General features: G+C 44.1%; 1 protein-coding gene across 2 annotated transcripts in view; it reads left to right on the top strand.

The window, feature by feature from the left end:
• Window positions 1-12,341, top strand: part of slc22a7a (solute carrier family 22 member 7a) — a 144,134-nt gene extending 131,793 nt beyond the window's left edge. Inside the window, exons 9-10 of one of the 2 annotated variants that reach the window (XM_036134225.1) lie at window positions 2,293-2,499; window positions 11,077-12,341. In XM_036134225.1, coding sequence (XP_035990118.1) covers window positions 2,293-2,499; window positions 11,077-11,164 — 295 coding nt within the window. In that variant the 3' untranslated portion in view covers window positions 11,165-12,341. The remainder of the gene's footprint in view (window positions 1-2,292; window positions 2,500-11,076) is intronic. The other variant, XM_036134226.1, reaches the window with a different exon arrangement.
• Window positions 12,342-15,986: the final 3,645 nt, after the last annotated feature.

Raw genomic sequence — 15,986 nt, 5'->3', positions numbered from 1 at the left:
ATCTAGGATAGTTTTAAAGGCTACACTAAGGTTATCACATTCTGTGTCAACATGGATGTTAAAATCCCCCACTATAATAACCTTATCAGTATTTAACACCAAATCAGATAAGAAATCTGACAACTCATCCAAAAACTGAGTGTAAGGGCCTGGTGGACGATACAAAACAACAAACAGAAGAGGTTTTATTGCTTTGCAGTTTGGATGAGGGAAACTGAGGGTTAAATGTTCAAAAGAACTGTAGTTATTAATTGGCCTGGGACTAATTAATAAATCAGACTGAAAGATGGTTGCCACTCCTCCTCCTCTTCCCACAGATCTGGGAATGTGGAAATTTGAATAATTGGAGGGAGTTGACTCATTTATACTAACGTAGTCCTCTTGTAGCCAGGTTTCTGTGAGACAAAACAAATCAATCTGTTTATCAGAAATCAATTCGTTAACTAACAAAGTCTTTGGAGGGAGAGACCTTATATTTAATAGACCACATTTAATTGTTTTATTTTTAGGTTCAAGGTGAACCTTATTGATTTTTATTAGGTTTTTATGATTTGTTCCTTTTAGATAAGTTTTTGATCTGTTAAGTTTTGGCCGTGGGAAAGACACCGTCTCGATAGGATAATGGATGGGTAACAGTCCAGAAGCTGCAGAGAGGTGTGTTAAACTACGGCTCTGCTTCCTGGTCTGGACCTTGGGTTGTCAGCATTTAGGAGAACTAATAAATCCGGCCAGATTTCTAGAAAGAAGAGCAGCACCATCCAAAGTAGGATGGATGCCGTCTCTCCGGATCAGACCAGGTTTTCCCCAGAAAGTTCTCCAGTTATCAATGTAGCCCACGTCATTTTCAGGACACCACCTAGACAACCAGCGGTTGAATGATGACATGTGGCTAAACATGTCATCACTGGTCAGATCAGGCAGGGGACCAGAGAAAATTACGGAGTCCGACATTGCTTTAGCAAACTCACACACCGAAGCAACACCAACTTTAGTGACCTCCGATCGGCGTGACCGGGTGTCATTACCGCCAGCGTGAATAACAATCTTACTGTATTTACGCTTATCCTTAGCCAGCAGTTTTAGGTAAGATTCTATGTCGCCCGTTCTGGCCCCTGGCAGGCATTTAACTATGGTCCCTGGTGTCTCTAGTGCCACGTTTCTGACTATTGAGCTCCCAATAATCAGGGTCGGCTTCTCAGCGGGTGTGTCGCTGAGTGGGGAAAATTTGTTAGAAACGCAGACAGGTTGGTGGTGAACTGGGGGCTGAAATCTAGAGCTATGCTTCCTACGAACTGTCACCCAGTCGGCCTGCTTACCCGGCTGCTCGGGTGCTTCTGGAGGACCCTTAAGTGAACTAACGCTAGGTCTATGTGGCTCCGTGCTAGCAGAGGGGCGGCTATCAGCTGGTCTTTCCATAGCACGGATCCGGGTCTCTAATTCTGACACCCTCGCCTGCAAAGCTACAAAAACACTACATTTATTACAAGTACCATTATCACTAAAGGAGACAGAGGAATAGCTAAACATCTGACACAGAGAGCAGGAGATAAGGGGAGACTTAGTCAGGGACGGAGAAGCTGAAGTAATAGTAGGAGAGGAAGCCATTGTGGAGCTAAAGCTAGGCTAGGCTAAAGCTAGGCTAGCGCCCTTCTACCACGCCAAGAGAGCAAACCGTGAAACACGAAGAGTTCCCAAGCGTGATGTGCAGCAACAGAAAATGTTTTAAAAGTGCTTATGTGTTAGAAACAGATGTTACAGCAAAGAGATAAAAGATCAAAGCGAGAGAATCTGGAGCAACAAACCGTTGCTCACGCAGTGAAAACAGGAAGTGATACAATACGCCTTACCGCAAACAGGAAGTGACGTCAGCCCACAGCCCAAATCTATTTCTGAGAAAGCTGATATGAAGGAGCTGAATGAAATCCACACAAAACATAATAGATTATATAAAGATGGAGGATATAATGGACAATGAAATACAGAGATAACTGAACTACACTGAAAACCAATAATTTCTGATCCCATTGGCAGATGACTTGGCATGCAAGGAGATTGTACTGATAAGTTTGATAATTTACTGCTATGTCTAGAAGAATGTTTGATAGAAGGAACATCTCATATGTAGTAATAGTAACAGGAAATGTTTGGTCTGCTTCTCAAGCGTTGTAATGGTTTTAATTAATTTAGTCAGGTGGCTCTCTTTAGGACTTGTTCCCAGTAAGTGAAACAAGAAAAAGGCATGTAGCATCCACATGTGTAAAAAAAAAAATCTTGTTTTTTTTTTGGGGTCAGGCAATGTGGTATGGGCTATACCTCCTGTCTCTGTCGGTTTGGAAGTTCCCTGGCTCCAATGATCATGTTGCTGGATGATGTTTGGCTACTTCTACCTCCTGTGATCTTCGCTGGAACTGGCATCATCAGTGGCAGCTTGGTTTTTCTGCTTCCAGAAACACTAAACATCCATCTGCCAGAAAACATTCTTGATGTTGAGGAAGGAAGGTACAATGCAGACAATATACTACTCAGAAATGTCTGGTTGCCAATATAAGCATAGTATAAAAATAATGAAATGCGTTTTCAGTTGCTATTGTTTTCTATTGTTTTGCTAACGTTGCTCAATGGATATTTTACTGTTTGAAAGCTCTGGTTAAGGAAAGGGATCCCACAGTATATGACCAGGTTTGGGATCAGCAGCACTAGGGAGAGATGCCACCCATTATTGAGGCCTCTATCAAATGAAAAACTGTTAAATTGCTAATATCTCCTGTTTTACTTAAGTGTGACCCACTGGGTAGAGTTATACTATCTGAAGATTGTGTGTTCGATTCTAACTTACTCCTGTCACATGTCAATGTGCTCATGGGCAAGGCACTTAACCCCAAGTCAATGATTGGGTGAATATGGCTCTAGTTTAAAGTATGTTGAGTAGTTAGTATGATATGAAAAGTGCCATATACATTCAGTCCATTTACCATGTGCAATGGAATAATTACTTATTTGTGTTACATATACATCTGACAGACAACCAATTACATTTCTGTGACCAAGACCCTTACAGGGGTAAAATAGATTAAAATGCTGACTCCAGAGCTGTGCAAGAGAATAGATCTTTGGCCATGCTATGTGGTTTAAAGGTAAAGATATAGCTCTTTTAGTCCTTTAATATGTGGCAGTCTGTGAAGCAAATTTCAATTCAATTCAAACTCAATAAATAACAGCCAAAGATGGTCCGGTCAAAATATGCATAAATTAATACTTAAATTGTTGTACTAAAATAAAAATTAAAGAAATGGTTTTCCAAACTCGTAGGGTGGGTTTCAAAGCTTGGACATTCCTTGGATGTTTTAAATCCAGGGGTGAAAGTAAGTGCAGTCTTAATCTGTTTCTAAGTTTCATTTTTATTAATTCCACATTGTTTCTGAACTATTTATTTATGTGCCTCAACACTCTTACCTACTGTCCCAAAATAAAATCAATAGGAGAGTTAGTAGCTATGTTTCATGCTCTTTAGTTCAATCTTAACTTTTTTTTTTCCCTCAGTGTCCTGTCTAGCAATGTGGCAATAAGAATTGATATCTTAATGCCAAATAGAGCTCGACAGATTTTGCTTTCACAAGTGGAGCAAACAGCTTTTGCCATAATGCTCCGCTTGATTTGTGCATGTATTTATTGTGATTCCTGCAGGGAGAATTTCAAATTATATGGACAGTACAATAGGAAAGTAGGAGAGTAAAAGAAAAACAAGAAGAGAAAAAAAAGAAAGAGAAGAGGTAAAAGAAAGAAGAGATAAAAGGAAGAGAATGATAAAACGTCCTCTGCCTGCTCCATCACATGGAAAGAGACACAAAAAGAACAGCACAACCAACAGACATAAAGCAACAGATATAATCGAGTAACACCTTGATACCATTGCTAAATCATATGTATTATTATTTAAGCTGACATGTGTAATGTGATACCTAAAAAAGAAAGTAAAAGAAAATAAATAAATTATAGCCTTTCTGTATATAAGTGAACATTTAATACCTGGGACCCAGCACCTGTGGGAGTTTGTGAGAGTGCACTAGTTTAGGTGAAAATTATCCAGAAGGAAATAGTTGGATAGTGGTTGTGGAGAACCGAAAACCCACCTTCCCTGAGCACAGAGGCAGGAGTCAGGTGACCCGTAACCCCGGACTCCCAAAGGGGCCCCCAAAGCCCCCCCCCCCCCCGTGGAAAGAGGAGAGACGACCCCGAGGAAATCCCCCAGCCACCGCAATGCCGATGCCCCCAAGAGCCACAGGGACGAGCCCGTGGGCTCCGCCGGCAGCCGGCCGCGCTGAAGTTGTCCTGGCTATGGGCCGTGGGGGCCAGAGGCCCCCCGCCCCCGGGGGGCGGGGCCAGGCCCCGCTAAGCCACCGCCGGGAATGGGCCGGCGCCCACCCGGGAACGCGCCCCAAACCCGAGGACCGTCAATGCGCCAGAGGGCCAAGGCGCCCGCCAACGCAGCGGAGGAGGGCAGGACGTAGGGGGATGGGCTCCGCACCTATCGGAGACTTGAGATGATCTTGGGAGACGGAGCGGACCGGCCCGTACCTGGAAAATAAGACAAAAAAAAAACCTCATTCACACCATCCCTCCCCTGTGCCCCACTCGCCACACACAGACACAAAAAAAGGACCCTGTACACACATTCCCACATAGCATTCACATCCAAAAATCCCAAGTGGGGGGGGTCACCACAATTCAACAATACGACTGCCTGTGCCCGACCCCCGGCCCCGCCCCCGGACCAGACACCCCCCGGATCAGGCCCCCCAAAGAGGGGGGACCAACACAACCCGTACGGGCCACCCGACCAGAGCCCCCCCTCACCCACTATATACCTAATAAACCCCCTCCCACCCCGACTTTACCCTAGCCACCCCTGCCCCCCATCCCTTCCTGGGGAGAGCAGAGGCGTCAGCCCCAGACCCGGTAAGCCGCTGGCTACCCGCAGCAGCCCCGCGCCAAGACCCCGGACCCAGTGGCCCGCACCTCCTCCAGGCCCCAGACTCCGTGCCGCGATCGGAGATCGGGGGTGTGCAAAAGACCCCCGATCCTCCCTACGCCCGCTCAGATGTTGTGTTGTTGCATATTGATCTCAGGTGTGTTTAAAACTGGGAGCACCGAAGGGGGTGCACTGCACAGCCCACCCCCCCTCCGGAAGGAAGCTGGTGCCAGCGCCCCCCCTCCAAGCAACTACCCAGAACCCTCAATGTCTAAATGCGAGAGGGGGTGAAGGGAGCCGCCCGAGGCGAGGCTCACACAACATAAGCCCCCCCCCCAGACGTTGTGAAAATGTTTAAAGTGAAAGTGTCTAAAATACCCGGGCGACACCCGGGCGCACGCCGGCCCAGACCCCAAGCGGCACACCCCCCGGAACCGGAACCCCCGAGGCCCCGCCGGGGCCCCCGCCCGAGGGCGGCGCTCCCCAGGACCCCAGCCCCCCAGACCCACCCAGGACCCACCTAGCGACAGCACAGCTATCAGGTCAGTAACCCACGTCTGTCACCGCGTAGCTCCCCAAGAGCGCCGCAAGCGGCGCTGTAGGCCACCCGTAGGCCTTCTAAGCTCCTCCCAGATGGGGGCAACAGACACTGAAGTCAGACCCACCAAGCGCCCCACTCCAAGTGCCCCCAGAGCCCCAGGAACCCCTCCACCCAGCCACTGCATCCTGAAGGAAGCAACCCACCGCCCCCCATTCCACTAAGTGATAGTGCTAATCAAAAGAGCCCAAAGAGATCGAACAGATGTGGATGCAGATGCTGTCTCAAGGTTAATAAGATTAATCTTAACAACTTTGAACAGGCTGTGCTGCGATGGGGTTGCTGCGTCACCCTGCACTTGAATATAGCTGCACATAATTTAGGTGCGTACTTCAAAGGGGTATTTTAAAGGACTCGTAACATTGGGGGCTTCAGCTCAGACCCATGATTTGTCCTCTTCTTTTTAAAAGAGTCTTTATTTATGCATCTCCCCCACTGTCATCCCTTGCGCGTAGCGCACCAATTAAAAAAAAGACATCCACCCCGACACCACAATCCGGTATCATTTAGGATAAATTATGCTGGGACCGGACAATACATAGCTTTTGTTCTACAGTCACTTACGAACCAGTGAGGTGCAGAGCTGGAAAAGCTGCGCCTATACTTAGAATCTGGGGATACGATAAATAAAATGTCTTTTTCCTACAAGCTTCTGCCTTTAAGAATATTAGTGGGCTAAAAGCAGAGCAGAAGTAGAGGAGAGCACATGTGAAGCAGAATGTAATCATTCCGTCCATTCGAACCACAAACGCAACATTTGCTCGGAAAACAACTTCAAACTCAGCCTTCGCCATATGTAACTACACATTAGAGTGTCCGGGTACAGACAGATGACAAACCTGCTGTGAAAGGTTACAACAAATGTTAGAAACTGTATCAGTCTAGAAGTGCCTTGAGCAGAAAAGAGGAAAAAATCAGCAGCTGGATCATGTGTAAAGATTGAGCATGAGAACTCCTGCGTGCTTCAAGTGTCGTAGCTGAGGGGAAAATGTCGGAACATAGGGAGTCTTGATGAAAATCAGCCAGATTCACTAGTTAGGATATAGATCTACTTTGATAAACAAACCCGGAGCTTAATGATAAACGGTGGTGTTTTCATGCCCTGGGTGTGAATCTGATAATTCAGATGGTGTCTTTTATAATCAACCACAATATTTTCTTATTAAAGTTTGGGGGGGGGGGGGGTTGCATTATGTTGTTGAGCTGTTTTTGGAGAACTTCTTGCAAACCAATCATATTTTCCACGTTTTAAAGTGCAATGTAGTAATCTAAGCAAATTGTAATTAAAGCATTGATTAAATTCTTTAGTCAGCTGTCTCAGTTTGAAAAAGCTGGCCCGGACCACAGATTCTAACTGTGCTTCAAAGCTAAGATTATTCTCAAGTCTTACATCCAAGTATGTAGCAGTCTGTGTCAGATACTGACTTTAAGGTTCCAGGTGAACAATTCAGTTACATTTTATAGTGCTAATTCACAACACATGTCATCTGAAGGCACTTTAGCAAGTCAAATTCAATCAAGTCATACAGATTGGTCAAAAAGTTTCATATCTAAGGAAACACAGTAGAGACATCAATGACATCAACAACATAAATTTAGTCTTTTTATTGTTCTGAATAAGAAGTAAGTTGACATCTCTGACTTCTGAACAGTATCTATTTTCCTTTTAAGTGTCATACAATCCTACTGCCTTCTACCTAAAAAAGTGGGTTAAAACATGTTTTCTTATAACTGACCCCAATGGATCAGGGTAAAGAGAGAAGAGGAAGGGGCCAAGAATGGAGCCTTGAGGCATTCCACATGAGTGGACCTCTTTAATAAAATAAAACATAAAAACAGTTCTCCTTTCAAAAAATTACAACAGTTTAATTATCCTGGCTCTCTGATGGATTATGACTTTGACAGGCTACCACAGTTTAATGGCATTATCCTGAGCGTCCTCTACCGTGCTTGTGGCTTTAAGTCATATTTTAGGGGGAAAAGTTTTGATTAATATTTTGTTATTTTTTTAATTAGAACATGTATGCATGGATTGAGAAGGTACTATTTACTTTCCCTTGGCCTGTCTCTTCTAAGTGAAATAAATTCAGAGACTTCATAGAGTAAACCTGCCTTTTGTGAGCAGTGGTAATTCAAGTTCCACCTTTTGGACACAAATAGCACAAATATAGCACAAAATAGCACAAATATTTGCAAATTTGGTGAACCACACCGCATGCTTCATGCTTGCTCAGTATGAGGGATTGCAGCAAAGCCATGTACAATGCAGATGACTCTTCCTGTGGCTCTACGGTTCCCCAGGAGTGAATGCTGCTTGTCGGGACTTTGATGCAATCAACTGGTTTCCTTATATAGGACATTTTTGACCAATCTGTATAATCTGACCCAATCTGTATAATATGATTGAACTTGACTTTGTAAAGTGCCTTGAGATGACATGTTTCATGATTTGGCGCTATATAAATAAAATTGAATTGAATTGAATTGAATGCTAAATAACCAAATGTGCATCAAATCTAGCAGAATATGACAACTTTGCACCAGAAAAAGCCTCACTGCATATTCATCAAAAGAGATGGGGTGGGGGTTGACGAGTCGGGGCTAGATATGTAATGAACTGAGAAAGAGGACCCAGAATTCAGCCAGACCAGCAGAGGTTCAGTTAGATCTTTTATTAACAAAAAGCAAAACAGGGAAAAAAACAAAAAGGACCGTCAATCCAAAAAACGGCACAAAAATGAACAGACTAACGGGGCAGGCAGGACAGGAACAGACAGGAACAGGATGGCTCAGATCACTGGAGACAAGGGGTCAAAAATCCAAAAGCAAACCAATAAACAGAGTCAGAAAACGACAACCAAAAACAAAGGTCCAAAACAAAAAACAACCCTCAAAGGGCGCATCCCACTAATACAGTCCCAAAAGTCAAAGGGCATCAAAAGTCAAAGTGGCTGCATCTCCGGCGGACGTCCCGGAGGGAGGTCCCGGCTGGTCAGAACTCCTGGCGGTCGTAGTGGAAGGCGGCCCCGGCGGGTCAGAACTCCCAGCGGTCGTCCCGGAGGGCGGCCCCGGCGGGTCAGGACATCCGGCGGTCATCCCGGAGGGCGGCCCCGGTGGGTCAGGACCTCAGGAGGCCGGCGGCAGAACAGGACCCTCAGAGCCCGACGCCTGGAGAGGGAGAGAACAGAACCTGGGGCAAGACTAAGGGCTGAGGGCGGCGCCGGGCTACAGGCGACTAGAGAGGGGGCCTGGCTACAGGTGGCTTGAGAGGGAGCCTGGCTACAGGCGACTAGAAAGGGAGCCTGACTACAGGCCACGAGCGGCGTCGGGTTACGGGCTACGGGGATCGCCTGGCTACAGGACACTGGAGAAAGTGCTTTAAAGCTGCGGGGAGCTAGCACTGGAGACAGTGCCTTAAAGCTGCGAAGAGCTGGCACTGGAGACAGTGCCTTAAAGCTGCGAGGAGCTGGCACTGGAGACAGTGCCTTAAAGCTGAGAGGAGCTGGCACTGGAGACAGTGCCTTAAAGCTACGGGGAGCAGGCACGGGAGACTGAGTCTTTAAGCTGCGGGGAGCAGGCACAGGAGACTGAGTCTTTAAGCTGCGGGGAGCAGGCACAGGAGACTGAGTCTTTAAAGCTGCGGGGAGCAGGCACAGGAGACTGAGTCTTTAAAGCTGCGGGCAGCCAGCACTGGAGGCTGTGCTTTAAAGCTGCGGGCAGCCGGCACTGGAGGCTGTGCTTTAAAGCTGCGGACAGCCGGCACTGGAGGCTGTGCTTTAAAGCTGCGGACAGCCGGCACTGGAGGCTGTGCTTTAAAGCTGCGGGCAGCCGGCACTGGAGGCTGTACTTTAAAGCTGCGGGGAGCAGGCACTGGAGCTGAGATCGAGGGCGGGTCCTCCAGGGCCCCTTCTTGGGGCTTGGGCGGAACAGGACCCTCAGAACCCGATTCAGAAGCCGGGGTGTCGGCCAGACCCTTGGGGACAGACACAGGTGCCGGGGTGTCGGCCAGACCCTTGGGGACAGACACAGGTGCCGGGGTGTCGGCCAGACCCTTGGGGACAGACACAGGTGCCGAGGCGTCGGCCAGACCCCCGGGGACAGACACAGGTGCCGAGGCGTCGGCCAGACCCCCGGGGACAGACACAGGTGCCGAGGCGTCGGCCAGACCCCCGGGGACAGACACAGGTGCCGAGGCGTCGGCCGGACCCTCGGGGACAGACACAGGAGCGGGTCAGCTGTAGAAAGCTGTGAGAGCTGCCCTATATTGGCCCTCAACGTCCCTTAATTTTGCCTCCAATTCTGCAGAATAATGGGCAAAAAGAGCCTCTCGCAGCTGCTTTATTATGGGAGCGTATGTTCTTAATTTGTCCTGCATTGCGCCGCACTCATGGATAGGGACAACGATGGGAGGAGCAATGAATGACTGAGCTGCAGAGGGAAGAGAGCTTCGTTCCGCTGGGCAGGAAGCAGCAGGCAGCTGGACAAGACTGGTCGATTGCTGATCGGACAGGGTGGACATCTGGTCAGGAACGAACCTTGCTTCCAGACAACCGCTCGTCGATGTTTACGACGGCGGAACGGCTGCGGAGATGCGCTGCCGCCTTGGAGGTGACGTCTAGGACCATAACGGGGGGGGGGGGCAAAGCACCAGCCTAGAACCTTCAAAAGAAGCTCCCTGCATAACAACTCTGCAGGTAACAGGGCCCAAGGAACTCTGCAGACCTCAGGGGAAAAAAAAGAGCAGGAAAAAAACAAAAATAAACTTACTGATCTGGCAATGGGTCCAAAAATGGCCAGGTCGTACTGTAAGGAACTGAGAAAGCGGACCCAGAGTTCAGCCAGACCAGCAGAGGTTCAGTTAGATCTTCTTTTATTAACAAAAAGCAAAACAGGGAAAAAAACAAAAAGGACCGTCAATCCAAAAAAACGGCACAAAAATAAACAGACCAACGGGGCAGGCAGGACAGGAACAGACAGGAACAGGATGGCTCAGATCACTGGAGACAAGGGGTCAAAAATCCAAAAGCAAACCAATAAACAGAAACTTGCAGGAGGAGACTCACCCATACTCAAACAGACGACCTGGCACTGATGTCTGGTCTCAACAGTTTATATGGAGGATGAAGCAGGTGAAACCGGTCAGAGATGATTGCAGCAGGGGTGGAGTAAGGCAGGTGTGCAGAGTAAGTAATTAGACCAGACATCAGTGCAGAGGCTCAAAACAAGAAATAAATCAAAAACCTAACCTAAACTAAGAAGCTGACTGGACAACACTCAAAGTAGCCAGAAAACCTAAGACAGGGGAGTAAAATAACTAACATAACCAGAACAGAACATTACAGGATATAGTACAAGGACTACTTTCACTCCTGGTTAAATCAGTCTCTTTTGTATCCTGTTTGTGCATTACAGTCTTATCTTTCCTATCTTTCTGTTTTCCAGTATCAAGCTTTCTGTTTTCCAGTATGAAGCTGATTTCACTGCGGCTTTTTTTTCACTTTTGTTGCAGGCACATAAAAACAGATGGAGAGGGAGATGAGAAGATTCAGCTGAAGCCGTTAAGCCATGAAGACAATGCAGCGTTACAGAAAAATTAATCTTGCAGCTTGTTCCCCCTAATTAAAAGATGATTGTTCTTGTTAAGCTATGGACACCTTGAGTAAATTTGTTGTTTTTTGATTTTACTTTGTTGACTTTTAAGAACAAGATTATCATTACCTAAATTTGACATGTTACATCTAATGACAAACCATTTTTGTGTTTAGCTTATAGCAGCTCAGTAGATGTCCATAATACAGAATCAAATAAGATCACAAAACATTTTATTATAAGGTGCCACTATTTTTCCAATGTAAAGCAAAGCCAATGTCAAACATTCAATAAATACTTTCACATAATTGTTCTTGAATTAAGGGTAATACATCAATTAACCATCCATACATGGGGTTTAATGTATCAGCAGAAAGAACTGCAACCAAAAAACTTGTATACTATATTTGTGTAATCTTTTGGTAAAAGTTAAAACTAGTTATATATAATAAGATATAATCTATGGGGAGTTCTGAATGGAACAGCTCTCCCTCTGATGTAGATGTGTGCATTCACTTTCTGATTTTTGCTAAAATTGGATTTTTTTTAGGTGGCTGTTCATACTGCTATCAATAGTGACTGGAATGATACTTCTGTCTGAACAAAATAAGGTATAAAAAAAAAAAAAGCAGAACAGCTATCATAAATGGTCTTTTGTGGAGCACTAACTGCTACTGCTGTGTGTGGAGGAGTAGTTGGAGCCAGGAGAGTGGCATGAAAGATGGATAAAATGACCATTCCAACTGAGGATACTTCCAATAAGTATCCGAATTAGTACCACATATGGAAGTGGCACAAATCGATTTTTTTTTCTTGTTTTGGGTGAAAAGATCAGAATTAGGCTGTTCCATGAAAAGGACAGATATAGGTCTCATATAGCAAAAAGATTGGATTTGGATCACATTTCCCTTCCGTGTGAATGAAGGTAGCCTTTGTTAGATCAAGACACCCACAAAGTAACACTTTGGAAGACAGATGGCAAATGAATGGAAAATACATTCTTCAGACATCATGTGAGGAGATCATCCCCTTTGAGGGGTGTGTCTAAGCTTGGAAAAAGAGCATGTGTATTTGAGTAAGGGCTCTTTATCTGTAAGATGTTGCCTGAGTCACTTTGTTGTAAGAGTCCAGCGCTGTAACTTGTGATTGTTTCTCTGCTATATTAGAATAAAGTGTTAACCGAAACACTGAAGTTGAGTCATCCTTAGAGGGTGTTTATAGTGGTAAGCTGCTAGGAAAAGTACCCGGGGGAGCAACCATGTACAAATATTACTGGGTGTCCACACTGGGGCGGTGCTAACCATATGGGTGCCCTAAGCACAAATGCTTTGTGATGCACCCCCCCCCCCCCCAACTCACACACAGACAGAGAGAGAGAGAGAGAGAGAGAGAGAGAGAGAGAGAGAGAGAGAGAGAGAGAGAAATAGAACAATAATAAAATATTTATCAATATGCTATTGATTGGCAAGATACATTCTCAATTTTAGTGTTTTGAACATAGTTGCTAAAAGGATAATTATAAATCTTAGAAAAACACTAAACTAATTTTGCATCAACAATACATTTCTGGTGGCTACTTTTATCAGTGAATTTTTGTTTATTTTTAAATTTTATTCTTAAATTTACCTCAGGACAGATAAGCAATCTATCTGTCTGTGTGTCTGCCTGTCGGTCTATGTTACCTATTGGGAAAACTAACAGACAACTGATTTTAGAAGGTATTAAAACAAGGGAACTTTTAAAGTACAATGAATGAAATGTAATAATGGGGAGTTTAATACAGAACTAGGACTCACTGTAAAATTAGCTGTCAGATAAATAATTATTTTGTGCTGTTTTCACACATTGCATTTGTTTGACGCCAAAATAGAAAAAAACATCAAAAAGTTCTCCCTTAATGAAGGAAACTAACCCAGAGGATTATGACAAGTTGTTTCCTAAGGAAGATTTATGAGCAGGAAATTATCAAAACCAAAAATTCCCAGTCTGCCATACTTCTACAAGTTATTTTAGATTAATAGAATTTAACACTATTGTTAAGAGTAAATCATTTTTAAATTAGGACATTTGTAACAGCCTAATCATTATATTGAATAGATTCCTTCTGTTTCTCTCCCTGTCAGCCGGTACTGAGGGGCACCGCCGGCCACAACTGATCTCAGTACTCCGATTAAGAGACACAGAATTAGGAGAGACAGACAGCACAGAATGGAGATGTTTTTCATTTGCTCAAAGAAGTCTAATTCAATTCAAATAAATTTTATTTATATAGCATTATTATATAAATCATAAAGGCTAAATCATGAGGCTTCTGAAGTGTTTACCTGATGGGGGAAGAGGTAAACAGTGCATTGCCTGGTTTAGTGGAAAGTCCAGACCTTCTCGGTTTCCTAAAGAAGAAGAGCCATTGCAGGGCCTTCTTCAACAGGTGGGAGGTGTTGCAGTCCAAGAGAGGTCAGAGGACATGTGAATGCCCTGGAACCTAATGCTTCCTCAATGTGATGTATGTGATGAATATGATGTCAATCAGACTTAACAACTGTGAATTGATTTAAGCTTTGCTATCTCTCATTTAATCCATTTTTGACTTGTTTTATTTTTATTTATTTTCCTTTGCATGTTCTTTTGAGTAACGAGTAGTGTTTCCTAGTGTTTTGTTAAGTAGAACAATTGCTGTAACAGGGAATTATTATTAATAACTTGTAAAATAGTAGTTGTTTGTGGTTAATTTGGTCCAAAAGTTGAATGGTCTCTAAGAGCAGAAGAAGTACCTCCTTTTGAGTTAACAACTGAATAAACTGAGACATTTTCATTGGTTTGTGCTAAAGAAGTAAGGGTTAAAACCACAATTTGAGTTATCACTGTTTGCTGGATAAGTCTAATCGGTCAACAACCGATCAGATCGCACTTATCTAGCATAAATAAGTTCATACCTGCTAATTAATAAATGCATTGTTAGTGTTAATCATTACAGGCTCATTGCCCTTGGATCTAAACCATTTGAATAAAATTTGTTATAGTTACCATTTGAGTTTGAATGATCTATTATTAAATTACAATAACAAATTATAATTAATAATAATATTCATGATCAAACCGGTTTTTGGCATAACACCCCCATGTGAAAGCATATTTCACGGACAAATTTTGAAAACTCCATCAAAGTGGCCAGGGATATGTGGGAGCGGGAGGGGAGAGGACTGTGTTTAGCATGGTGGGGAAGAAGCCACAAGCTTCATTTGCCATACTGAATCATGGAGAGCGAGCAGAGTTATGTTGGTAGTTATACCACTGTTCGGTCTTTTGAGGTGGAGGATTCCCCCCCCCCCCTTTCCCCCCGAGGTTGAGGGAGGCTTTGGATTTGTGGTAGGGGAGCAAGCATTAACATGAACACATTGCACAATAACTTAACCGCTGCTGTACAGCACTTTGCTGTGGGAGTACATGTTCTCCAGGACGGCGTAAAACTGGACTCACTTTAGATTCTGTAGCAGGACAGATCCGTGAAAATTATAGCCTCTGCAGATAGAGAGCATTCCTAGTTTCCAGCTGATATTAAGCGAAGATGTGGAAGACGAAGAAAGCTTTGGGTGCACAGTGCACTTGTAAACATGGGACCTGAATTGCAAACTTTATGGATGGATTATTTAGCTACAGAAAGAGAGCGACAGAACATGGGACTCTTCGGAATAGGGTGAGTTAGAGAAGTTTAAAAAAAACTATTGTGATGCATCATACTGAAAGCAGTGTATCATTTAATCTTTTCTGATAGAGTTAAGTTTAATAACCCCTTTATTCTGGAAAGAAAGCCAACACAAACAAGTTTTTAGACTCTTCTCAAAGAGATAGAGGGCAGAAGAGCCAGAAACGTGAGGCCATTTTCATCACAGTCTCGGCTCCATCTGCGCTGGTTACCTCTGTCCATTTGCCTTTATTATCAGACATCAAAGAAGTGGCAGGCGGAGTCAGGGGTTCACAACATGGGGGTAAGAAACAAAAGAAAAGGCAAGGGGGGTTTTACAACATTGGGTTGGCACACACACAGAGGTGTAAGATTAACATATATAGCAAGAGACTCCTTGTCTAGGAGAACCATCTGTTTCTCCTGTGAAGTTAAAACAGGAGAACAGTCCTTAATAAAACGATAAAAAGAAAATGATTACATTCACATTTCTTCTAACATTTTAATTTTTAATCATGATTAAATTTAAAAAAAGACTACTTTGTTATATATTTTTAATGTAACACAGGATATAAAAAAATTCTCTTGTTTTAACCGTAGGCTTACCTCAATAGTACAAAAATGTACTGTATAGGAGTGAAAACCTCTGCTCATACCTGCGTTCTCAGACACGTGCACATTGATCACCAACCCCTAAACTGTGGTCTTCGAGCTAGAAATACATAATGTCTTCTTTTGTATGATTGATTGGTGCTATACCTGGAAGATTGCACCATGTGTATTCTTTGTATTCTAATGGCAATGAGAGATGTTATCTTAAGAAGTGCCAAAAAAAACACTTTATGAAAAGTTCCTTTAAAAAAAGAGAATGCGCAAGTAAGGAGCAACAATACCACTGTTATGCAACTACACTTGTATGATTATGAATTATTGTTAATTATAATTTGGTATTATATTTTAATAATATTGTCATGGTTTTGATGTATTTGACCCACATGCACGGTTTAAGGCATTTATTATGACACACAAATTGTACAAGGGGAATGTGTAGATAACCACAACGAAGCAGCGCCAGAGAGAGACGCGAGACCTGGGCTCCCTCAATCTGCGGACGGGAGAGTGAGAGTTAGGCAGTGTACAGCGGACGG

This window comes from Fundulus heteroclitus, unplaced genomic scaffold, assembly GCF_011125445.2.
Source record: "Fundulus heteroclitus isolate FHET01 unplaced genomic scaffold, MU-UCD_Fhet_4.1 scaffold_77, whole genome shotgun sequence".
In the NCBI taxonomy this organism is placed as follows: Eukaryota; Metazoa; Chordata; class Actinopteri; order Cyprinodontiformes; family Fundulidae; genus Fundulus; species Fundulus heteroclitus.
This window is presented reverse-complemented; position numbering and strand designations above follow the sequence as displayed.